General features: G+C 37.5%; 2 protein-coding genes across 2 annotated transcripts in view; one reads left to right on the forward strand and one right to left on the reverse strand.

Annotated features, from left to right (window-relative positions):
• The window catches only part of LOC149549423 (gamma-interferon-responsive lysosomal thiol protein-like), a 176828-nt gene that overhangs the window by 140116 nt on the left and 9119 nt on the right, over positions 1-27593 (forward strand). The window contains exon 4 of the mRNA XM_089792806.1: positions 22837-22929. Coding sequence (XP_089648932.1) covers positions 22837-22929 — 93 coding nt within the window. The remainder of the gene's footprint in view (positions 1-22836; positions 22930-27593) is intronic.
• Positions 1475-21144, reverse strand: LOC149549428 (uncharacterized). The gene is made up of 7 exons (XM_089793677.1): positions 21075-21144; positions 3961-4300; positions 3517-3815; positions 2977-3374; positions 2656-2879; positions 2358-2545; positions 1475-2261 (listed from the first exon to the last, which is right to left on the reverse strand). The coding sequence occupies exons 1-7, from the start codon at positions 21142-21144 to the stop codon at positions 1648-1650; spliced, it is 2133 nt and encodes a 710-aa protein (XP_089649803.1). The 3' UTR covers positions 1475-1647.

A 27593-nucleotide genomic window follows, 5' to 3' on the forward strand; every position in this document is an offset into this window, starting at 1 on the left:
AAGTCAATCCTTTTGATGAATGAAATTATGTATTTTTCCATAATTTCTCTTCTGCAAATCATGCATAGAAAGGACAGCATAGAGTTGCTAACTTTATGCTCACTCAAATGCATTTTACACTGCCAATATGCTCTAAATTGCAAAATAATTTCGCTAAAAGCAAAGCTCTATCTTTGGACATTAAATCTTATAACTCTGGAATATCTTTAATAGAGCATTTTTCTTACATTTTCCAAGTATTCCTTTTTCCGTGAAGACATTTTCTAATCTGAATTTTAATTATTTATTAGATTTTGTATTCAGGTAAACTTCTCAACCAAATGAAATCCCACTAAAATAAAAAATGAAACAACACAATGGAATTATTGGCAGTGCATTTTATTGTTTTACAATATTCAATTATAACTGTGTAATAATTACATGACACTGTTTCATTTTTCTTTTACTTCATTAGGTTTCATAAAGGAATTAGTATTTCCTTAGGGCCTGGACTCATTTAATCAAATAAAATTTCACAGTTTGCAGTAATCAAAATAAATATGTGGACATAGTAAATTAGAAGAACTATTATTCTTTATAGTGTAGTTCTAAGCATATATCTGTGCTAAAACATTATAGCGTTGGTCAGAATTCAAGGATAACCTGGCAAACTCTATGCAGATGTGTATGTATGTATGTGTACCATTTCATCATATGAACTGGTATACATGCATACACATACTTAGACAACAAATTATCTTGCCATAAAATTCATTAGAATCATCCTTGCATTAACTGATCAACCTAAGTATGAAAATCTGAGCAGTCAGATTATTGTTATCTTGGATCAGACTGTACATCCCTGATCTACATCAATCATATGTGCATCAAGATGGATTGTGTGATATGATCCACTACAATAATCAGATCAGAGGATATGAATGAACTGTTTAGCATGTAATCAATGCCCAATAACCATTGGGTGCATTTGCAAAAGGCACAATGGTTAATCCACAAACAATCGGGTTTGTTTATTAATTAGAATTTGCCTTCGTGTCTCTTTGAACAGACATTTGCCTGAACAGTCACATCCATTCCTCCTTATGTCTTTTGATGGCACTATATATGTTGAGTGATCTCAAAGAGGAGATCATCGAAAACAATAAATGAACTCTCTTTCTCCAGATCGTGATTACAAAGAAGATCTATACATATAGATATTCAGATTTATATTACTGAGATCACATTGACAAAAGGAAGATAAACTCCATGCACTTGCAATTTCATAGTTGGAACCATAGTTGGAAAACTCGCCAAATGCAAAAACTCGCCAAGCCCCCCAAAAGTTTAATCGGGAAAAACTCGGAGATTTAAAAAAAAAACTCGGGAAAAACTCGGGAACCTAAAAAACCGCTGAAATTTAATTAAAAATACATTTATTTTGCAAAATTTAATGAGAAGATGCATCTAATAAGTTAATTAAAGACAATACAAAAGAAAGAAACAAAGTTTAGATATATATAAATGCATAATGCGTACAAAATTGCATTCTCATGCAGAATGCTCATGGTAGGAAGCAAAATAGTAAATTACTAAATAGTTTCAATCTGTCAAACTAGAAGTAAATACTAAAAGTCTAAATACATCAATACAATGTGACAATGCCAATCACATCTTCCTCTTTCCACTTGCACTAGCAGGAAAGCGAGGGGGTCTAGTCCTAGAAGAAGTGCCCCGCACTGGGATAGGGCGTGAGCTGCGTGACTGTGAACTCTGTGGCTGTGCCCCCTCGCTCGACGTCCCTACTGACTGGCTCGGCGTCCTAGAAGAGGATGCATCTCCTCCTAATGGTAATGTCTGATCCTCGCCTGAATCATCATCATCCTCGTCCTCATCCTCAATGTCATCCATAGTGAACTGAAAATCAGTGTCAACCTCCCCCTCCATGGCCTGCCTCTCCAAATCAGCGATCTCATCTGGTGTAAAAAATGGACTTGGCTCCTGTGCTGTCCAATCAGAATAAGGATCTATCTCATCTAGATCAAGCGGACCAGGTAGTTCTAAGAGCTGTGACTTTTTTATGCGCAACTTAAGATTATAGTGCACATAAACAAGGTCATTAAGCCGTTTTTGAGTCATTCTGTTTCTTTTCTTTGTATGGATGGACTCAAATAAGCTCCAATTGCGCTCACAATGGGATGAGCTACAAGGTTGGGATAGGACTCTGAGAGCAAATTTCCTTAAATTGGGGGTATTGCCACCCCAACTTGCCCACCAAGCATCTGCAAAACAAAATTTAAAAAGTTATAAAGCAATAAAAAACAAAATCAGAAGCACAACTTATCAATTAGCAAAAGTTTTAAAGTTTGACGCTTTACCTGGTGCTTGAGTAGATCTTGCTCTCTTTGCTAGCATAGAAGAGAACAAAGGACCCCTTGATTCCACATAGATTTGTTGTTCGGTCACAATAAGGTCTCTCTCCTCTTCACTTGATATCATTCTCTCAATGCATTTAGAGAGACCTTCCATGACCTCTCCATTAGGATCTGAGTAGGAATCATCAGCCCTAAAACAAATAGAAAATGATATCAAGTCTTACTACACAACCTTAAAAAGTAAAGTAAAATAAAAACTTATTAAAATCCCAACTTCAAGGACAATCAATTATCATAGTACCTGAATTTGGGATTGAGGAAGTAGCCTGCTGCATGAATAGGTTGGTGGAGCATATTGTTCCACCTCCTATCAATTATTTCCCAAATGGGGTCAAATCTGAGACTGTCCCCGTGATAGTAACTTCTAACAGCCTCTTTTGCCCTATCCATGGCCTCATAAAGACCTCCCATTGGGGATTGCTGCCCATCACATGTGCGCAAGACTAGAACCAGGGGCAGAGACATCTACATTTGAAATTTGAAAAATACAAATTAGTTAATAACATAGTAAGTTATGAATTGAAAATGAAATTTGAATAAACTAAAAATATAATGAAGTTACCTCCACAATCTCCTTAGCCTTTGCAAAAAAGCTATCATCAAAGACTATTCGTGCCACAGCTTCTCCTTCGGGCTTCTTTGAGTAAGGTGAAGCAACCCAATCAGCACACACAAACATTTGCTTCAAAGCCAATATGTGGTCAAGAATACTTTGCAACGTCAAGAAGACCGTTGCAAACCTTGTCATAGCAGGTCTCATCAAATCTTTGCCTTTAGTGGCTTTTCTCATCAAACTGAGAACCCATGCGTGATTATAGATATATTTCGTGACTCGCCTAGCATCTTCCACAACTGGACTCACCCAATCAAGTTTTCCTATGTCCTCCAAAAGAAGGTCAAGGACATGTGCTGCACAAGGTGACCAAAAAAGTGTGGGATGCCTCTCTTGGAGGATTCTACCTAAAAGATTAGCAAAAAATCAATAATCAGTAACAAACTTTCCATATTTAGTATTTACAAATTACATCAAATCTAAATTGAATAATACCATAGCATTACATTCATGATTCATATTGATTCAAATATAAAAAATTAAATCTACCTGCTGCCACATATGCTGCTGCATTATCTGTGATTATTTGCACCACATTCTCTATTCCCACCTCCATGACAACATTCTCCAACATTAAAGCCAATGTGGCTGCATTTTTCACTTTGTTGGAGGCATCGACAGATTTCCAAAACACCACATCATCTTTGCAAGCAATCAAGAAGTTAATAATGGTTCTACTTCTTCCATCTGTCCACCCATCAGATAAAATGGTGCAGCCATACTTCTTCCACTCTTTCTTTTGGTCTTCTATCAACAATCTTGCCCTACCAACCGCTTTGTCAAGCAACCTACAAAATTTAAGTGTAATATTAAATAAAGTGTAAGTGTTAGTAAAAAATTAGGAAATAAGTTATAACAATTAAGATTTAAAATATAACAATGAACTAAAGTGAATCTCAATTATTTACAATTACTAAATAGTAAAATACTAACCTTCCACTCATATCCTTGCGATTAGGCGGCTTGTACCCTTTGCCTGATATTGTCATTGCATTCACCATATTGACCCAATAGGGACTATCAGCGGCATTCATTGAGATATTGTTGAAAAACCAAAAATCAGCTGCTGCAATATCAGTTTGCTCATGCACCTCCTTAAACCATGCAGTGCCCTCTAATGATGGCTGTGCTCCAGGTGTGTTCCTGGGCACAAAATAACCACCTATCCCTGATGGGGATCTGGATGGTGATGATGAAGAAGTAGGAGATGTAGAAGAAGTGGAACCGGTAAAAGAGAAATTTTGTTTGCGGATCCGTGGGCCATAAAGAGATCCTGGTATGTTCTCAAGTGCTTCTTCTTCCTCTTGCATATCAAAAGGAGCTCCTTCAGATTCAGCTATGGCTGCCCTCATAGCTATTTTTGCCCTCTCCCTATTCAATTTTTTCTCTTCAGCAGCTGCAAGTAGGGCATGGATGAATCTTCTTTCTTCATCAGTTACCTTGAGACAAGGATTTGAGTCATGTTTCTTTATGCCTGCAAGGTGGTATTTGAGGCGGTTTATGCCTCCAGAAATAATTCTCTCACAGGGAATGCATATCACCTTCCCAATATCATTTGGATTTGGAGCTTCATAGGCATACCGCCATGCCTTATCTCTTGCATTTTTAGGCCGAGTGCCTATATATCCAGATGAGCATGGTGTTTGTGGCCACTCTTCTTGTGGGTTTGTCATTTTTTTAATGGTTGACCGCTGCCCTACACATAAATATATAGAGAAATGAATAAACAAAGTTAGAACTTAGAAGCTAGGGTTTCAAATGATTCAAACTTCAAACTTGAACCATATCCTTAGCAAACAACAAACTTCAACCATATCCTTAGAAGCTAGGGTTTCAAATGATTCAAAATGATTTTAAATGATTTGAAAACATTTACAAAAAACAACAAAAACAAAAGAACATTTGTTATAAAACTATAAAAAGTTTTCAAACTATGATAAGATGAACATACCTGGAAAGAAATTTGTCTTCTAAAATCGTTAGAATCCTCTACAATCCACTCAAATCCGCCTTGAATCACTTGCAATCAGCCAAGAATGCCTCCAAACCTTCTTCTCTTCACTCCTCAAGGTTCTAAACAATGCAAATACAAGAAAGAATGAGAAAAAACACACTCATTGCCGCTTAAATCCTCACAGGCCGCGTTCACCAGTAAACCGCGAGTTTTTAGGAAAAACTCGCCGAGTTTTTGCCGACTACTCGCCGATTACTCGGCGAGTTTTTACCAGTTTGCCGAGTTTTTAAATCGGCGAGTTAACTGGTTAAAAACTCGCCGAGCTAGGAAACTCGGCGAGTTTTCCATCTATGGTTGGAACACTCGCTGAGTACTCGGCGAGTTTCAAACACTTGCTGAGTTTTTAAGCTCGGCAAGTTTTTCGCCGTTTAACTCGTAGGTTAAAAAAACTCGCCTGGAATGCAAAAAATCGTCGATTAATCACTGATTTTTAAGGAAAAACTTGCAGTTTCTGTAGCCCGAGGGCTGTGATGGCTTAATAGGGCAAAAACTCATTTTTTTCATTGTTTGTTGCATTTGTGTTCTCTAGAGCCTTGAGGTGTAGAGAGAAGAAGGTTTGGAGGCATTCTTAGCTGATTGCAAGTGATTCAAGGCGGATTTGAGTGGATTTTAGAGGATTCTAACCGGTTTTAGAAGATAAATCTCTTTCCAGGTATGTTCCTTTTATCATAGTTTGAAAACTTTTTGTAATTTTAACAAATGTTCTATTGTTTTTGTTGTTGTTTGTAAATGAGTTCAAATCATTTAAAAGCATTTTAACTCTATTTTTGAATCATTTGAAAGCCATTCAGCTCTATGTTTCACAATTTTTTGGAGGAATATGTAAGATTTTCTAAAAACAAACCCTAGTTGTTCTAACTTTGATTATTCATTTTTCTATAAATTTATGTGTAGGGCAGCGGTCAAGCATTAAAAAAACATGACAAACCCACAAGAAGAGTGGCCACAAACACTATGCCCATTTGGATATATAGACACTCAGCCTAAAAATGTAAGAGATAAGCCATGGTGGTATGCCTATAAAGCTCCAAATGATGTTGGGAAGGTTATATGCATTCCATGTGAGAGACTTATTTCTGGAGGCACAAATTGCTTCAAATACCACCTTGCAGGCATAAAGAAACATGATTCAAATCCTTGTCTCAAGGTAACTGAAGAAGAAAAGAGATTCATCAATGCCCTACTTGTAGCTGCTGACGAGAAAAAATTGAATAGGGAGAGGGCAAAATTAGCTATGAGGGAAGCCTTAGTTGAATCTCAAGGAGCTCCTTTTGATATGCAAGAAGAAGAAGCACTTGAGAACATACTAGGATCTCTTCGTGGCCCATAGATCCGCAAACAAAATGCCTCTTTTGCCGGTTCCACTTCTTCTACATTTCCTAGTTCTTCATCACCATCCGCATTAGGGATAGGGAGTTATTTTGTGCCCAAGAACACAACTAGATCACAACTATCATTAGAGGGCATTGGATGGTTCAAGGAGGTGCATGAGCAAACTGATATTGTAGCAAATGATTTTTGGTTTTTCAACAATATCTCAATGTATGCAGCTGATAGTCCTATTGGTTGAATTTGGTGAATGCAATTTCAATAACGTGCAAAGGGTACAAGCCGACTACTCGCAAAGATATGAGTGAAAGGTTAATATTTTACTATTTAGTAATTGTAAATAATTGTGATTCACTTCAGTTCACTGTTATATTTTAAATCTTAATTGTTATTTCCTATTTTTTACTAGCACTTTATTACACCTAAATTTTGTAGGTTGCTAGACCATGCAGTTGGTAGGGCAAGAATATTGATAGAAGACCAAAAGAAAGAGTTGAAGAAGTATGACTGCACCATTTTATCTGATGGGTGGACAGATGGAAGAAGTAGAACTATTATTAATTTCTTGGTTGCTTGCAAAGATGATGTGGTGTTTTGGAAATCTGTTGATGCCTTCAAGAAAGTGAAAAATGCATAGACATTGGCTTTAATGTTGGAGAATGTTGTCATGGAGGTAGGAGTAGAGAATGTGGTGCAAATAATCACAGATAATGCAGCAACGTGTGGCAACAGGTAAATTTAATTTTTTAATGTTCAATATGAATCATGAATGTAATGCTATGGTATTATTCAATTTAGATTTGATGTAAATACGGAAGTTTGTAACTAATTATTGATTTTTTACTAATCTTTTAGATAGAATCCTGCAAGAGAGGCATCCCACATTTTTTTGGTCACCTTGTGCAGCACATGTCCTTGACCTTCTTTTGGAGGATATAGGAAAACTTGATTGGGTGAGTCTAGTTGTGGAAGATGCTAGGCAAGTCACCAAATATATCTATAATCATCCATGGGTTCTCAGTTTGATGAGAAAGACCACTAAAGGCAAAGATTTGGTGAGACCTGCTATGAGAAGGTTTGCAATGGTGTTCTTGAGATTGCAAAGTATTCTTGACCACATATTGGCTCTGAAACAAATGTTTGTGTGTGCTGATTGGGTTGCTTCATCGTACGCAAAGAATCCTGAAGGAGAGGTTGTGGCATGGATAGTCTTTGATGATAGTTTTTTTGCAAAGGCTAAGGAGATTGTGGAGGTAACTTCAAGAATCAAAACATTATATTTTTAGTTGATTCAAGTTTCATTATTAATTCATAACTTACTATGTTATTAACTAATTTGTATTTTTCAAATTTCAAATGTAGATGTCTATGCCCTTGGTTAGAGTCTTGTGCATATGTGATGGGCAACAATCCCCAATGGGAGGTCTTTATGAGGCCATGGATAGGGCCAAAGAGGCTATTAGAAATTACTATCATGGGGACAAACTCAAATTTGACCCCATTTGGGAAATAATTGATAGGGTTTGGAACAATATGCTCCACCAACCCATTCATGCAGCAGGCTACTTCCTCAACCCCAAATTCAGGTACTATGATTGTCTTTGAAGTTGAGATTTTACTAAGACTTTATTTTACTTTACTTTTTAAGGTTGTATAGTAAGACTTGATATCATTTTCTATTTGTTTTAGGGTTGATGATTCCTACTCAGATCCTAATAGAGAGGTCATGGAAGGTCTCTCTAAATGCATTGAGAGAATGATATCCAATGAAGTGGAGAGAGACCTTGTTGTGACCAAACAACAAGTCTATGTGGAATTGAGGGGTAATTTGTTCTCTTCTATGCTAGCAAAGAGAGCAAGATCTACTCAAGCACTAGGTAAAGTGTCAAACTAAAACTTTTGCAAATTGATAAGTTGTGTTTCTGATTATCTTTTTTCATTGCTTTATAACTTTTTATATTTTGTTTTGTAGATTCTTGGTGGGCAAGTTGGGGTGGCAATACCACCAATTTAAAGAATTTCACTCTCAGAGTCCTATGCCAACCTTGTAGCTCATCCCATTGTGAGCGCAATTGGAGCTTATTTGAGTCCATCCACACAAAGAAAAGAATCAGAATGACTAAAAAATAGCTTAATGACCTTGTTTATGTACACTATAATCTTAAGTTGCGCATAAAAAGGGTAAGCACTACTCGGTCTACTTGATCTGGAAGAGATAGATCCTTATTTTGATTGGACAACACAGGAGCCAGGTCCATTGTTTTCACAAAATGAGATCGCTAATTTGGAGAGGCAGGCCATGGAGGGGGATGCTAGAACTAATTTTCATTTCACAATGGATGACATTGAGGACGAGGACGATGATGATTCAAGCTCAAAGGACGAGGCATTACCAGTGCCACATATAGGAGGAGATACATCCTCTTCCAGGACAGCAAGCTAGTCAGTAGGGATGTCGAGCGAGGAGGCACAACCACAAAGTTCACAGTCATGCAACACATGCCCTATCCCAGTGCGGGGCACTTCTTCGAGGACTAGACCCCCTCGCTTTCCTGCTAGTGCAGCTAGAAAGAGGAAGATGTGATTGTATTGATGTATTTAGATTTTTAGTATTTACTTCTGGTTTGATAGATTGAAACTATTTACTATTTTGCTTCCTGCCATGAGCATTCCGCATGAGAATGCAATTTTGTACCCACTATGCATTTATTTATATCTAAACTCTGCTTGTTTCTTTTGTGTTCTCTTTAATTAACTTATTAGATGCATCTTTTTATTAAATTTTGCAAAATAAATGTATTTTTAATTAAATTTCAGTGGTTTTTTTAGGTTCCCAAGTTTTTTTTAAATCACCAAGCTTTTCCCAATTAAACTTTTGGGGGGCCTGGTGAGTTTTCCAACTATATGCGATTTTACAACACAAACAAGTTAGTAATCTTTTCTCTTCGTATTGTCAAATATATCACAGTCTGACAGTCTGATCATAAGTTTAAATTACATGGTATCAAAGCTAGTTTAAAGCATATCCAAAATTAAACTTGAGAAATCAGATGATTCATTGTAATAACCCTGGCCTGGCTATAACTACAATGAATGCTAATCTTAGTCAATAATCAAGTCTTTGCCATTTCATCAAACACTTTACAACCAACTTTAATATCAATGCTAACTCTATTATCAGATAAAGAGGCAATTATTGAACTTGCATGGCAACTCGAAGAGAGGATATTAAATTGACGATTTTTCCACTAATATCAATACTAACAGCTCTTGAAGCGCTACACTCAACTCTTAATATGTATATTCAAAGTATGCATTCATCTGCTGCAATATTACTAGAACAATCACATACAACAATAAAACTATTTCTGATTGGGAATTTTAATCGCAGCTTGTATCTTATTAAGCCAAAGAATATTTACAAAATATGAACCTATATAAATCAGCAATCAATTAATTTGCAGAATGGCGACTTGAATAGGATCACCATGAGCAACCCAGATCTACAACAATCAATCACCAATGCCAGTAATAAGGCTCAGCAGTTCCAGCTCCAAATGCCAATGTAATTGTCATTAATTTCAGCAGCCCCCTCACGCCACCAAATCAGGCACTCATGACAGGAATAATGCTGACCAGTATTCAGCCAAGCTGATGCCCTAACTTTGATGCAATTAGGTGCCCATCCAAGCTAATGTGACGCCAAAGTTGCAGGTTTCCTCATGCCAAAGACTGATGCAAATACCCTCAATCCTCTTCTTGTAGTATCAAAACGCTGCTCCCTAGGATATAATTGGCAGCCACAAATGCCCAGATCAAATCGCTATAATGCAAATACAATTTTGCTAATTTTTGGGATCGTTTCTGCAAATGTAGAATCATAGCCATTGTTATTGATGATTTCCAAATGCAAATTTGGATCTCATATAAATATGAGAGGAGACATGTCTCATGAAAAGACATGTCTCTATGATTAATCATCGCTAGTTAACAAATTTAATGGAATTACAGAGCCAATTCACTATCATGTTTGCCGACCTTTGTATTATCAAAAGAGATTACATTTATAGTTTTCAGTCATCTCTGAGTTCTGGCAGAGGAACAATCATTCATTAGAAAGAAAATAAGAATAAAACATGAAAACACCTAATCTACATTATAAAATAGACATGTGGCATCTTCCCATTGATGATTCTGAATCCATGGCACTTCTGAATTACACATGGTGACTATTTATCTTCATGCTGTCACAAGAATCTTGTGGAAATCTTCTTTTTCTTCATGTCCTGCTGTTTGGTGCCAAGTCTACATAATTCATATTCCAACGGTTTGAATTCTCATTGCCGATCTTGAATCAATGATCACGATTAAAACATAATAAACCTTCTTATTTTTCTTTATAATTTCTTTTGTGGGTCCCTCTGTGTACACATGTCCAGTGCTCGCTTTCCCACATCAGTTATCCTTTACGCATCTTTGAAAAATGAGTGTGTCGTTGAGCTTTTGAAATCTGATGACATGTCACAGCTTCGCAACTATCATTCATATGATCATTGACTTCGGTCTGACTTTGTTGCTCCTTCACAACCTTCTTTAAGAGTTGACATCAACACCTTGTGATCTCGTGCCTAGTGGTCGTCTCTAGCATTTCGCAGCTTTGCAACTTTATCTCCCTCGGGTTTTTGCATCCCCATGAAGAGGTTTGATCTCTCGCCCAGAATGCCCCCCCCACCACCAACTATATCAAACCACCCACTATGACGACCCAGTAAGGGTGTAGGATCTAGCTCCCCCACCAAATATATCAAACCACCCACCACCTCCCACCCGGGCCCAGGATCTATATAGATGTTGCGATCACTTCTTTTATGCTTTGTTGCTCCTTTGCAACCTCTCGCACTAACTTGGCACTTAATGCTGCGACAATGCAATGACTAGTTCCAGGTTGACCTTGACTTTGTTTTCGCAGCCTCGCAACTTTAAAAGTAACTGCCATTTTAGACCTCTGATGTTGCGATGACTGCGCGAATTAACTTCCGATGCTTCTCGCATCTTCACAACATGAAATTGAACGTTTGGCTAATTGCGTGTGATGTTGTGCTATTTTTAAACTTAACAGTTCATGTTCATTCCTTGCAACATTGCGACCTTGACTTCGAGTTAATGTTATTCCCTTGTGACCTTGCGAGTATTGGTTTTTTGTAGCTTCGCCATGTCAACTTTGGGTTACCTTAAATCACTTGTGAACATTTGGCGAGCGTTGATCTTTATGATTTGACGACTGAGATTAGAAGACCTTAACTCTTTTTTTTGCTTTGCGATGTGGGTCCATCTACTCCACATGTCATATGCTCGCTTCCCGCATTAGCTAAACCTCAGGCATCTTTGAAAAGCGGGAATATGCCAAACGTTGATATGATTTTGATCAACTATTAGAAATCCATCTCTGAGTGTGCCTATATAATTCCATCTTAAAACACCCGCCATTGATTTGATCTTCATCTAACGATCTGGACTTCACCTCTGAGCCATTTGATTTGTCAACTTTGCAAGGTAGATGCGCAGATTTAATACAAGCCATTGATTGAATTTGAAAATGAGTCATGCCACCTTTGTTTGGGTTCTTTCAGCATTTTTGATATCTTATCTACTTCTCCTGCATTCAGTTCATCTTCTCTGATTTCTATGATGTTCCTGTGATCTGCACCTTGGTCTTGAGCTTTGATCTTGATGTTTTCAGTCACCATCTACTCTGAATGTAGTGTAATATCTCTTTTGAATGTATCCTGCCTTCACCATTAAATACTTGATCATAGAGTTAGGGTTTCTGAACAACATTCTTCTCATCTGAGGAATGCATGACAAACCCTCCAAAACCTAATCACCTATCCTTGGACTAGTGCATTGCTTGCATGATTTCCTGCATTGGCTAGCTCAAAGGAATGATGAAAAGAAAAGTCATCCTATGGGTACTCTAGACTCAGACTCAACACATTGACACATTAGATTTGACTCAAACCTAAAGCAAAAGGAATGAACTGCAAAGAGGGCAACACAACCTAAATTATTTTGGTAATGTACTTTCATTGGTTGTTAACGTCTCTTATTCTGCTGTTCTCATGTGACAATATTAGGTAAGGAGTTGCTGCCCTTGGTTATCCAGTCAAATAAAATGATCCTTGAGTATTATTTCACTTGCATAGGCGATAATAATATCTCGCGTTGACCAAGGGCTCTTCAAGACGTGCTCAAAAGTTTTGATAGATAAGTTTGCTTGGTCTGTGGAGATAGTCCAACAAGGGGTTTTGTGCTTGATCTGCTTAGTGATTGCGCATGATGCCCTCTTAATGAAATCCAATTGGATTGGAGGGTCAAGTTTGGGCAGGCTCGTGTGTGGTAGAGGTCGCCTCTTTGCTTAGTGTCAAGGTCTTGCAAATGTGATGCATGGATGATGGAATTGCAAGTGTCGAGACCAAATCACCTCCCATGGATTTGTGATGGGAATGTCAATGTGGACAATGAGACGAGCTTGGTCTACTAATGCCACTATGGGATGAAATTTGATTAAAAAATGGCATTATCAAATTGTGGACTTGATAGGGGGCTAGTAAGTATATGTAGGTCAAGTCTCTCATTACTCTATGCAGTGTGACGATGGTATGGCATCTGAAAACCAATAATAACTCATTTGCATTGATTGGTGTCATTGTGTCAGCAAATGTAGTATTTCCATGGTTGCACATGATGATTGGATTGTGGCATTCCTTACCATGATACGTGACATGCGATAAGGACTGGTTTTCTAATAGACTTCTCCAAACTGAGTTTAGAGAACATCAAATCTGCTAAAAAAATTAGCAACGTCAGCTACATCATGTCCTAGTATTAAGTGTTAAGGCAAAAACACAATCAAGGAGGCCATTATGTACAGGTTGCGGAGATGTACTTCCATGAAAAATTTATCATCGTTGTCGAGTCCCTTGATTTTGAGAAATGATGTGAAATATTTACATGGGAACCACCACCCCCAAACAAATGTGAACTTGACGTATTATAGTCTGCATCTTAAGTTGTCATTCTGTACATGAAATGGCCATTGAATTTGGCTTTATGTTTATCAATTACGCTTGCTCGAAAGGATCTAAATCCTTTTTAACAGATCTATCTCCTAGACAGTACGTACATTTTTTCTTTGTTACATTTGCAGTTAGCTCTGATACCATGTTAATTTCTGGGATCGTTTTTTCAAATGTAGAGTCATAGCCATTGTTATTAATGATTTCCAAATGCAGATTTGGATCTTATATAAATATGAGTAGAGACATGTCTCATGAAGAGACATGTCTCTATGATTAATTATCACTAGTTATCATATTTAATAGTAATATAAATAACCATATATATATATATATATTTATCTTAAAGATGATTTACCATCAACAAGGTATCTCATGATAAAATCAATCTAATAGAACCTACAACCTTAACAAATTTGATATAATAAATTCCAATGGATCTCTTTACAATCTGCAGACAATCTCGAGCAAGCAAACTCTCCTTAAATCAGACAATTACCATAGAATAAATCCCTCCTTTAGACACAGTTAAGACAGTAAGGAGTGATGGCAGATTGCTATACAACAACATTTTGCAATACAATCTTTAGAACTACTTTCAGCTTTAGACCCTTATACCTCAGCAAGGGGACAAACTTCAGAAACTCATAAAAGCCACAAAGGCAACAAAATCAAATATATATTCAAGTGTGTTTTTCTCAACAAATGAGCTTGCATTTATAACCTCCAGATTCTTTTTTGTTGGCAAAATGTAACTTTTCTCAAGAAGCTTCACCACACCACATTAATTAGAAGCTTCCCTTAGATTCTTCCACTTGACTTGGCTTATCTAATTAATAAATGACTCTTTCTAATGATGACTCATCTCTCAAGTGAAATTATAACTTTATAATAAGCCATTTAATTATTTAATATAATTTGGCCACTAAAAATATAATTAACTTCCAAAATACTCATCATTTAAATATGTCGTCTGAAATAGGAGTCATACCTATTATTTCTCCATGTGACCAAATGCACTTTCCAAAAATAGAAAGGGTCCATCTCAATCAACACCTGACTTACCACAAATAGTAAGTACACAAAACTAAGCCCAAACGAAGTCCAATCTGAGCCAAACGAAGACCAACCGGTAGCTTACTGAATTGTGGAGAAGACAAGACCCTTCCAAGCCAAGCCACTACCACAGAAAACCCTCTATTCACAATAATTAGCCTACGAGGATCTCAATAATAGGCTAATCTTTCAAATTTTGATGCCGACAAAAATGGGGACATTACATTCACCTGATATTGCATATACATTAAATTCTTCAAAATGACAACAGTAATCAGATTTGAGGATTTCCTTGAAGGAGTGAAGACCTATACAACAAATTGCTCAAGCACTATGGCTCCATCAATCAAGTGGCCAAACAAAATCTCTACAATAGTGAGCCTCCACTATGGATTCAGAAAAGTGACTTTCAACGCAAGCATCTTAATTTAGATGTGGTGGGTATTGACTTATACTAGTGCTTAATCTTCACACTGAAAAGTGTGGCATACATTGAGCAGCCTGTAAAGTGTTATATGTATAAAGAGTTAATCCATGATGGTCGTATGTAGTCAATGCTTCCTAAAATTGTTGGAACTATATATTTTATGAACGAAATTGATTTATTGCTTGTGATCACTGCATTAATCACTAACATGAGATCGCCATTCGTTAGATATTCGTAAGGATATGGCGGGGATTTCTCGAACGTTGCAATGTACCTTAAATATGAAGCCAGAGGGAGGGTTGTGATAGTTGCATAAGAGATCAAAGCACAGAGAGCTTCGAAGCCATACCTCTGTGTATTATAGAGGCATTGTGGGAGCACTTGTTTATGACATTAGTCGTTGTCAAAACATCCAAAAATACATATCTTTGGAGCCGATGAAAGATCATATTTTTGCGACCACTAGATAGGCATATGAGTAAGCTTGAATACAAATGAGTATTTTTCCGCTGAGATCTATTGTATAGGGAGTTGTGATCTACAATGTGGAACAACACATGGGAGAGCTTGGCTCCTCTTCCAAGGCATCCAAAGACCACTAGAATTAATTACGTTTGGAATCACTCTCCAGAGAAAAGCTGAAGAATAATAAATATTTGTATGTGAACCATATCTTATTTAATAAAGGATGTGAATAAATATTTAGGAAAAGTTCATATTTAATTGAGCTTTAATGTAAATATTGAAGTAGAGATTTGAATGATATGTGGCAAGTATAAACAAAGCTTGTACTGCTTGAGATTGGGATAATGGAACAAGGCATAGACTAGACCCATTTAAAGTTTTGTTTAAGGAGTCGATTAAATATAACGTCGTAGATTATTAATTTTAAGTTTCTTGGCTTGGTCATTGTGGGTCCATCCCACATCTGCAAAACATTTCTAAGGAAATAATACCTAACATGCATCGTGGAAACAATATTGAGGATGTCTTTTCTTCATTACAGCAAAAAAGATTGTAGAGAAGTTGAATGTTTCTTACTCTGCTAGGATTGATGTTAACTATTATGTGTATGGTTCCCCAAATTAAATATGGGTGACTTATGATAAAATGTCACAAATTGATATTGAGAAGCTTCCTTTTTGTTCGCAAGGCATGCACTACAATTGTGAAACTGGAGTAGAGATTCACGGTTATATTGCTCAAAGCGGAATTAGATATTCAACAGAATTTGGATGCTGGTGAGGAAGCACTTCAATCAAACTTCAGAAAAGGAGTCAGAGAAATTTGATGAAGAAAAGAGCATCGAAGATAGTTCTGTTAATAGTTGTTGAAATAATCCTTATTGTTAGCCATCATTATTGTAAGTCGAGACATATCTTGAGGAGAAAGAGTCTATATAGATTGTGATCAGTTTCTATAAGACTAAGAATTTTACATTCTGGGGGCAATAATAATCAATGTTCTATTCCCATTGTTTGACAAATGCTTATATTGAGACATTTTCAGATTTGATGAATATGGACCCTTATTGGAAGCAACTTCTATCAAGGATGTTGACGTACGGATAAGTATTCATTAATCTTGAGTTAATGTACGGTTGTCTCTCTATCATTTGCATTTCTATATATACTATATAAAGAGCTATTTGCCTTGATCTTTTCATTTGTCTTTGGGGATGCTCTTGTAGGAAAATGGTACATTAGGCATGCTACCAAACATTGTGGAGGGATTGATCTCATGTCCTGGATCATGCTAGATAAATGATTGGGATCATGTAAGAAGTATAACTTTGTGGTAGATGAAGCATCTAGAGGATTTGTTTAAATTGAACATCAAGGATTATATTGGTTCAGAGGGAGTTTGATAATCTACCAAAGGAAACCTTAGACAAGGAGGTCAGAAGATTGATGCATTTACTTGGAGCTGTAGATAGTAGCCACACTATCATAAATGTTGGTATCACCAACCTTGGGAATAAATCCATAGTTTATTATATTGACTCATGTTACTGTGAAATTAAAAAAGTACATTTGTGTACAAGAAACTACTCCTACAAATAATGTTGTGATTAGAACAAAGAGTGTTGCTAGAAGATCTGTCAAGTGGATATTTGATCATAGTGATTCAGAGGGAGTAGATCATGGAGATGGTTTCTAGAAAAAGGTACATTATCACTAAAGAATGAACGACTGATGTTATCACCAAGTCTCATACTAAAGTAAAGTTTTTACATTTGGAGGTCAGCTTGGAGTTGTGAAAAATGAAGCCCTTGCTAAGAGGGAGTCTTGGCATTAGTGATTTCTTGAAATGTACTTTCTTTTCTGTGAGAGAGAAGCTTAAAATGGAACCCTTTTTCCACCCTCTAGGAGTAGTTGTGATAGATCTGCCCTCTAATATGGTTCATGATGGATGTCATGTATGTGACGCCATGACAACTCTTTTGTCATATGTGTGACTCTATGACTTTATGGGCCTCCTATGTACATTACTGAAAGGTGATGATATTTCTAATAATGTACATTTGTATTAAACATTGTAAGGTGACAATTTTACAATGTTTATTATCATGCTGACTTGATATTCATGGAAATGTCTTGATAGTTAATATCTCTTGGACTTATTGATAGATATCATGCTGACTTGATATTGGTTGTGTATCAATATGTTCTTAATGAGATAATCATGGTGGATATTATGTGACGTAATATTCGTGGATATGCCATGACATGTTATGGTAGACATCATGCAACATGATGTCAGTGCACATACCATAACTAGGATATACAAATATCATGTGACTTGATGTTTTGTATACTACTTGATATCACGAGTTAGGTGATATCTAAACCAGTTCATACTTAGTTATCTTACCTAGCTAAGAGGGAGTGTTAAAACATGATAGCGTCGGTCAGAATTCAAGGATAAGCTGACAAACTTTATGCATATGTGTAGGTATGTATTTATACCAATTCATCATATGAATTGGTATACAATGTACATGCATACACATACTTAGACAATGAATTATCTTGCCATAAAATTTATTAGGATCATCCTTGCATTAACTGATCAAGCTAAGTATGAAAATCTGAGCAATCAGATTATTGTTATCTTGGATCAGACTGTACATCCCTGATCTATATCGATCATATGTGCATCAGGATGGATTGTGTGATATGATCCACTACGTTGATCAGATCGGAGGATATGCATGACCTATTTAGCATGTATCATGCCCAATAATCATCGGGTGCATTTGCAAAAGGCACAATGGTCAATCCACTAACAATCGGGTATGTTTATTAATTAGAATTTGCCTTAATGTCTCTTCAAAGAGACATTTGCCTCAACAGTCACATCCATTCCTCCTTATGTCTTTTGATGGCACTATATATGTTGACTGATCACAAAGAAGAGATCATCGAAAATAATAATCTCTCTCTCTCTCTCTCTCTCTCTCTCCAGATTGTGATTACTGAGCATATATATATATATATATATATATTCAGATTTATATTACTGAGATCACATTGACAAAAGGAAGATAAACTCCAAGCACTTGTGATTTTCATCTGCAAGACAACACAAACAAGTTAGTAATCTGGTCTCTTTGTATTGTCAAATCTATCACAGTCTGACAGTCTGATCGTAAGTTTAATTTTCATTTACGATCTGTTTATTTTTTAATGCATTGACAAAAGTTAATGTTCTCCTATGTTCATTTGATATGTATAATTTCTTATTTTATAAACATCAGCGGAGGAGATATTTGGATCTAATAAGTTTATAACAACATTTTGACTTGTTGAATCGGTTACTACATTGATATTCTATTAGTAGTTTTAAAATAGTTGAGAGAATCAGGAAAATCCTGCCTATCAATGTCTCGCGGTTTATTTGTCAAAAAACTCTTCAAAACTTTGGCCATGGCTGCATATGTTGATTGTGCTTAAAATAAGCTTATTTCTCATGTTATGTTTTCTAAGCATTTTTGAGCATATGCGATGAAGGTTTGTGTAGTTTGGAAGCCTTTATTTGCCCTTGGATATGGGGGTATGTTCTTTGTTTACCGCATAAGTTAATTAAGAAACGCACACAGACAAAGAATACGAACATGAACAACAACCAGCAGAACTCTTACTATTATTTGCATATACCCACAGTACATTATACTTCGATGGTATGATGGTAAAATGAATACAATGCTTCCCGAAGGGTTTATAAATACTTTCCCGAAGGAGTCCGTCGGCCACATACATGTTGTTACATAAAAACCTTTCCGAAGGGATTCGTCGGCTGATACACAATTTCCTTCCCGAAGGAACCCGTCGGCTGATACACAATTTCCTTTCCGAAGGGACCTGTTGGCCGATACACAATTTCTATTGACGACATCATCATCCCCCCCAAAAAGAAAAGTCGTCTCCTGACGACTACAGAACAAAACTCAAACAACTAATACAACAATATTGATCTGCTATATCACTTTCACATTCATCCTGTTGCATCTATAGCCTTTGCTAACACAATACTGACTCTTCAAGCTGACCTTGATAGCCACCTGTGCTGCTTTCTCGACTTCGAACTCCTCGGTACCCTGAGCCAAGTGTCGTTGCATTACGTCCAACTGGATGATCAGCTCCTCCCGAGCTCTCTACGCATCCACCAAGACAGCCTCACGGCCAACACCTACTCTTAGTGCCTCTGGTACACAGACACTCCATGCTTGCAGCAGCTCTAATTCTTCTCAACTGGTTAGACTCCCACGACTGATATCCGCAATGACTAGGGGTCCAGGGGGCAATGCCCCCGGCAGGGTCGAGGGGCAGCACCCCTCGCCGCCAAGACCAAATTAGCACTCTAAAACCCACACAAAATTGCACGGAACACACCATTTCTGTCATTTTCTGCCAATTCTACACTCTTTCTGGCAATCGCTGATGCTTCCCCTTCCCTATGGCATCATCTGATACTCATTTTGAGCATTCTTGATTTGTCGACGTTTTTTTTTTTTTTTATATAGAAAACCTCCTGTCACCCTTCTGTGCTGCCAAATAGCAAGTAGAAGCCGTACACCAAAACCCCACTCTTCAAAATTTATAATCTTGCAATCCAAATCCGTACACATGATATGTTTGGAAAATCCGTACAATCACCTTGCATTCCCAACTGCAATTTTCGTACGCTGCTTTCGTTTAAAAATCCGTACAGAAAAATGGCTCTAAAATCCGTATGCTTAATATATTTGCTTGAAAATCCGTTCGAAACACATTAAGAAACGCACACAGACAAAGAATACGAACATGAACAGCAACCAACAAAACTCTTGCTATTATTCGCATATGCCCACAGTACATTATACTTCGATGGTATGATGATAAGATGAATACAATGCTTCCCGAAGGGGTTATAAATACTTTCCGAAGAACTTTCCCGAAGGAGTCCGTCGGCCACATACATGTCGTTACATAAAAACCTTTCCGAAGGGATCTGTCGGCTGATACACAATTTCCTTCCCGAAGGAACCCGTCGGCTGATACACAATTTCTTTTTCGAAGGGACCCGTCGGCAGATACACAATTTCTTTTTCGAAGGGACCCGTCGGCAGATACACAATTTCTACCGACGACATTCTTCTTGCTTTTTGTTTATATTCTCTCTCTTTCTTTCTGAGGGGCATGTTATTTTTAGACGCCCTGTGCTGGTAGCATCTATCAGATTATTCTAGTCATCTTGACTGATTTTTGTTTACCATACAAGGTAAATGGATACTAATTGCATTAAGGTATTGGAATGTAGCACATAATAGGATATTTTATTCATATAATATGCAAACAACGATTACAATGATGATGATGTTCCAATAGTCCATTCAGACGATGTACATATACTTTCCCGAAGGGGTGACTCAACCGTGATGCACCCTTTTGATACAACTCTACCCATTGGCTATAATATTTTTTACCGACAACATGATCCCCCCAAAAAGTAAAGTCGTCTCCAGACGACAAAATAGAGACACAACAAAACTCAAACTAAACACAACTATTTACATCAAGATTTAGACATTAAGAATAGGGATGCGTCCTTGTTGTAGTAGACGTCTGTGCTTTATGCTCATCCATCTCTGCTTGTAGCTCACGCACTCTTCCTGTCCATACCTTCAAATCTGCTTCAGCCTCCATCTGAATCTCCAAGGCTGATTGCATCATTTCAACAATCTTTCTAAGCTCCCTCTCCTTCATTGCCACCTGCTCCTCTGCTACCACCTGCTATAGTTGACTCTGTTGGGCCAAAATTGCTGTCCTCGCAGATTCCTAGGCTGCTCTCTCCAACTCCCAAACTGCTTTCTCTGTAGCCAGTTCTGCCTTCATCATTGCTACCTTGGCAACTGACTCGTCTCAAGCCCTCTTTGCCATTGCCTGGTCTGTGTGGCTCCTCTGAAGGGCATAATAAGCATCCCTGTGTATTTGGACTATCTCCTTAGTTAGAGCCTTTATGTGGCTCTCCATACCCATCTCTCTCATAGTGGCCCAATCTTGGCGCATCTCCGCAATCTCTACACTCGGCCATCCACGCTCCTCAAAACAAACTGTAAAGGCCACTAGACATCCCACCCACATGAAGGATATGACATTCTCCAGCTCCTTTACCACTGAATCCAAGGCATGTGTCTATGCAGAGGCCACCACTTGGCAAGCCTGAGTTGCTACATTAGTGAGGAATGTCTCCATAATCTCTCCCATTGCTGTTTCTAGCCCCACTAGAAGCTATTGTTGGGCACCCATGGCCGTGTCCATTGCTTCCGGAATTTGCTCAACAGTGCTATGTGGTATCCCATCGGTCCGTGTAGGGTGACCCTCCTCCACTTGAGTTTGCATGCCTACAGGATCTTTTTTCGGGGCTACTACTTGCACAGGTGTGAGAATGCTTGTCGCTTGTGGTGCTGGCGTGCGGTTAAACCTCGAACTCAAGTATGTGCTCAATCTCTGAGCTCTATTCTCTTTCTCTGGCTCCTCAAGCGTTGCTAGCAATGCTGCATCTATCGTTACCACTGAGCCTGAGCCCACTACATCCAAATGAACATCGGGTGTCCTCAAACCCTCGCCTACCGGCATCTTCATTTATAGAGTGTAATTTTTTCTGTTTATAGATGTCTGTTTTTTTGAGTTCACAACACCGATATTAAATGGGAAAAACTTGTTCATAAAGGGTGATTACAAGCCTTGTGCTTTTCATATGGATGATCATGCAACTTAAACAAAAATCTGGAGAGGATTTTCATTGTTTGGGTCACATAGTATGGCGGTAATTTATTTGATGTCATCAATTTTTCACATAATGTTAGTTTATAAAATGTATTTACTATTTACTTAATCATCATTTTATTTAACAGTGACATGAAATAAGAGCAGTTCTTAATTCTTTAGAGCGGCATGGAATTGTTTATCAAATAGTTATGAATAGTGCCATATAATCACATCCTTAGTAATGTTGGAATGTTCTATCTAATAATGTTGTTACATAAAGTCCTTTAACATGATAACAATTAGAACTTCATTGTTCATTAAACAAAGTCCTCTGTTATGTGCTGTATTATCTATTCCAGTTAATTTTAAATATTATTGTGTCCCATCTATTGATAAATTACTATTATATCTAAAGTTTTTAGTATTGAAACTAACTTAGTATTTCATGAAACTGAATGGTTTTATAATTTATTTCAAAAATTCATCAAAATTTGCCAAGCTGTTCACAGTTCTTTCTTTAAAAACATCTGATCGTGGTTGATCATTGCTTCTATTGTTGTAGGTATTTCAAATACTCTTAGGGTTTACACTGAAAGATCAAAGAACCCAAATTAGTCATTTTTATCACTAAAAGCTGATTTTTTGTGCTTACAGTTGGAGCTGAAGTATGCAGAAGAGACAAACAGTCTGGAGCCACCACATCAATATGTGCCATGGGTTGTATTGAATGGTCAGCCGCTATATGAGGTTCTTTCTTTCTTCCCATGCATATCAGAATTGAGAGGCAAAGAGAAACATACGCTTGTGTGAAAGTGTAACATGATATTCTATTAATGTCTGCAGGAATTTGGCAAATACTGATAATGCATAACTCATTACATCAATGAATGTCTTTGATCACAAGGTTAAATACTCTACAAAGATAATGTAGGAATAACTAGTAGTCTTTCTGTCTTCTGTTTTTAAGCCGCAACTATTTTATTATTTAATTTATGATCATAAAGAGAAATCCTTTGATTGAATAAGTCATGGTTACAACTACTCATGAATCTCCCATAACATAAAAGATTCTGATTTCACATTATAACAATACAGACTGCCTTCTCCTTCAAGCATGTTGTTTTGAGGACATTTTATTCCATGGTCTTTTAAGCAATATTATATGCTAATCATCCCTTCAAATCCATTCTTTAGTTTGGATTTTATCAAAGAAAAGAACCTGTCTTCCCCCTTCTATTGAAGGACTATGGTTTGTTATCACTAATTATTCAATTCTAGGCACACCTCCAAAGTCCCTTGTTCAAGTGAACCTATAGCTATAAGACTCAATTTTCCTTGGATATCTTTGGCTTATTTTTGCTAATGTTAGTTCAATTACATGTCCATCTACAAGAAAAAATAGTAAGCTTGCTAGTCATGGCACATGAAAGTTAGATGTTAAAAACCATAGCTTAAAACTCTTTGTTACTTTCCATGAAATATCTAATCCATAGATACAGTTCATTTGATGGGAAAATGATTGACAATTGGTTAGAGAAGAACCATTCCACCAGTACTCACGAGATATGAATAATAGTCCTTTTTCACACAATGATGTGTCTGGGACATAATTTCTTCCTTTGCTCAAGTCCATCTGAATTTTATTTGTCTCTTTAAAATTGTTGTTGCTTTATCAGCAAATTAAATGCACATACAAAAGTGATAATGAAGAGTTGACTCAAAAAATTTATTGAAAGTATAACCCAATACATCCGCTTATTGCTCTCCATGTCTTCTTGATAGGGATATTTCATTTTCCACAACAGTATCTGCCCTTTGTGATTAAATGTATACCAAGAATAAAGTCATCTAGAAGGTAACTGTGACATTCTCTTGATCAGACTCTTCATTGTCAGCAACATCCAATTTGCTGATGGGAAAAATCCAACTTACCTGTCACAGACCGCAGCAATTTTTCTGTTTCCAACTAAAAATTCTAGAGGATAGCATCTTCATAAGCTTCAGTTTGATGCATAAGAAAATGATCCTGGGATAATATGTTCATTAACCTAGAATTGACCCCTTTCACATGCAATATCATTAGAAGAGTTTTGAATGGGTTGACTACAATCCTATGGGGAGAGCCAAGTTGCCCTAGATTGAGACCTGTTTTGCTAGTGGTTTATTAGTGATTGATGATTGATCAGTTATGTGGAATGAACTAGGCTGAAGAAGGCTAATGTACAGGAGATTAATAGTTTGCATGAAACAAAAATAAAAGTGTAGAAGAGAGTAGCAATTCTGCAAATGAAGTGTAGAAAGGAACCTGTGACTGTAATCTAGAGCTAACTGGGCTGGGTAGAAATATTCTGCGCTAGTGTCCAAAGGCTATTGTAATGTGTGTTGATGCTGGAGATTACTTGAGAGGAATCTAGGTTGCTGTCCGAAAAAACTCGAGTCAAATGAGTAGGAGACCAGCACTAGATGATATAGGCCTAGACTCTTCATCCTTGTCTTCTTTGTCTATCTGTGTCATTGTCATAATTCAAAACCTTCAGATATACACCTACACACGCGAAAGAGAGGAAAATATTATGCAATACAAAGGGCTTGCCTAATTCAAACCCCATATTGGTGTTCCCACCTCCACAACAATAATGATAAGAGGAATAACAACTGTGTGTTCTCAAGGGAGCAAAGGCAAACAAATAACATAAACAACAACAGTTACTTTAGGCATAAAACCCTTGCTCGAATTCCGTACAAGGTGTTGACAATGTCCTGCAAATGTTAGTATCCAATCATGCTAACAATAATAAGAAAACAATAAAACTTTTTTTTGATGTAGCATCCTTAGATTGCTTATCTTCATTGACCTTGACTGATTGCCAGGTTGATCATTAGAGTGCTTAGATATTTCTATTGATGTCCAACTAGAGACCACAAAATGGGTCAATGGGACTACTGGGAATACAACAAGAGATGAAACTGGAGCAAGGGAACCAAACTGTGCCCAAGGAAACAAGAAACAAAGCAGTTTAACAAACAACACAAGGAAAATGAGAGCCACAGGGATGGGGTGGAGCACAAGAGGGACCACCCCACACCTAAGAAGGCAAAACCCTAGAAAAGAACTTGCAAACCGAGGGGTAGGACAAAGAACAATGAGTGGCCCTAGAATGTCTCTAAGTTGTGAAGGACAGTTGCTGCTAGGGGGTCCTGGAAGATGTGTATCGTTGCTGAAGGAGCTTTTGCAGGGCCTAACCAATCTGGAAAAATCTGGTAGGAGGGGGGAGAGATCAAGCTGACGCTTAGTACCCTGATCCAAGGGGAGACTTGTGAAGAAGGAAGTGATAAGCCTAGAAGAGGGTGAGTGTGACTGTGTAGGAGCCTAAAGTTGAAGCATGTGGTGTTGAAGTCTGGTAGCCTCCTAAATGTAGAGGGCAAGACACTGTTGATCCATGTATTTGAAGATGGTGAAGAGATCTTGAGACTCCCTGAAAAAGGCAGTAGAATCTCCCCCTAATCTCATAGTAGATAGGGCGACCGAAAATGAAATGATCCTCGATCTCTAGCTCTCCGATACTGTAGACGAGGAAAACCCTGTGCTTTCTCTGTAATTGATGATTTATCTAAATGCGAAGCTGATTAGAACCCACTTTGAAGGAACCAATAAAAGTCCTGAGGGAATGTGACCAATGATGAGATAGGTACGGGGGATAAACAATGATCCCATTGCAGGTCTCAAGAAAGTGCACTGCATAAAATGCCATCTTAGGGATAAGGTCTCCATTGAGGTTTAGCTAGATACTATTGATGAACTGTATGTAACTGTTGGTTGTAACAAATCTGTTTAGCTCCTTCCATGGGGGAGGAGGTAGGGTCCCCCAAAAGAGTATTGGAAAAGAGGAAGATGAGCAATCTCGATACCTATGGTGTAAAGTAAATATAGATCAATTTGGAGGAGATTGAACTTAATATACTTGCAAAGTAATTTACTATGGTATGAATCTGATATAATTTTGTATTCTTCTTTTTGAGAGACTGCTGTTATGATAATAGCAAATATAAAACTTCTATTATTTGCAACCTGTGAGAGGGATGTATTCAGATTTAATTCTTAAGACTGAGAGTATTCATTGCCTTGTATTGATGATAATCTGCAGTCTTATATGAGAAAGAAAGGGCATTCCCATGCAAGGGCATGGCCCTACGTGGTAATGCCTTTTGCCTTCCAAGTTTACTTAAGAAACTGCCAATTACAATAACCAAACAGTAGTTACCAAAGACTGCTGATAGTCAAGATATGATCAGTGATATTATGAACTGATACTATTTTGAACACCAATTCTTGTTTGAACAGTATTTCATTCAATTGGAATATATAATGATGATCAGTGTTTACCGTATTGGGTAAATAGTTTAATGCATACAAACAATAGACAAGAACATGTAACACAGCAGTACTCCTTTTATTATTTGCATATATGCTGAAGAGATTACATAGTGCTTCCAATGATGATTACAATAATGATCTGAACCAAAGAACCTTCCCAAAGGGGCCCGTCGGCTACATAACAATTATTGACTATATATAGGGTAAATAATTTAATGCATATAGACAATAGACAAGAACATGTAACACAACAGTACTCCTTTTATTATTTGCATATATGCCGAAGAGATTACATAATGCTTCCAATGATGATTACAATAATGATCCAAAGTTGTACATATACCATTCCGAAGAACCTTCCCAAAGGGGCCCATCGGCTACATAACAATTACCGACTATATGCTAATCTACCCGTCAGCTGTTTTATAATTTTACCGACATCATCCCCCCAAAAGAGAAGTCGTCTTTCGATGACAATTACAAAATATCCGAGATAGATTAACAAAACAGGATACATTAACTAACTATAACAAGATAGATATGTTTCCATCACACCACTTTCACATTTGTTCTGTGCTTGCTTCAAACTGGTCTCCAAAATATGTTGCATTTGCAGCCTTTGCTAACACAATATTGTTTCCTTAGTTGACCTTGATAGCCACCCATGCCGCTTTCTTTGCTTCCAACTCTTGGGTACACTGAGCCAAGTGTCGTTGAGCTGCCTTCAACTAGATGATCAGCTCCTCCAGAGCTCTCCATGCATCCGCCAAGACAGCTTCACGTCCAACACCTACTTCAAGTACCTCAAAGCGTATCACCCCTCTCGAAAGGGTTACTTTGTTGTTCTTTCCACCTCTGGTACACAGACACTGTATGCTTGCAGCAGCTCCAGGTCTCATCAACTAGTCACACTTCCCATGACAGATAACTACACCGACTGGGGGTCTAGGGGGCATCACCCCCAGCGGGGTCATGGGGCAATGCCCTAGGTGCGCTCCTTGTTGCGATACAGGGTGGGGTCAAGGGGCAGTGCCCT

This window comes from Cupressus sempervirens, chromosome 7, assembly GCF_028749045.1.
Source record: "Cupressus sempervirens isolate cs-2001-9-10 chromosome 7, ASM2874904v1, whole genome shotgun sequence".
NCBI classification, from domain to species: Eukaryota; Viridiplantae; Streptophyta; class Pinopsida; order Cupressales; family Cupressaceae; genus Cupressus; species Cupressus sempervirens.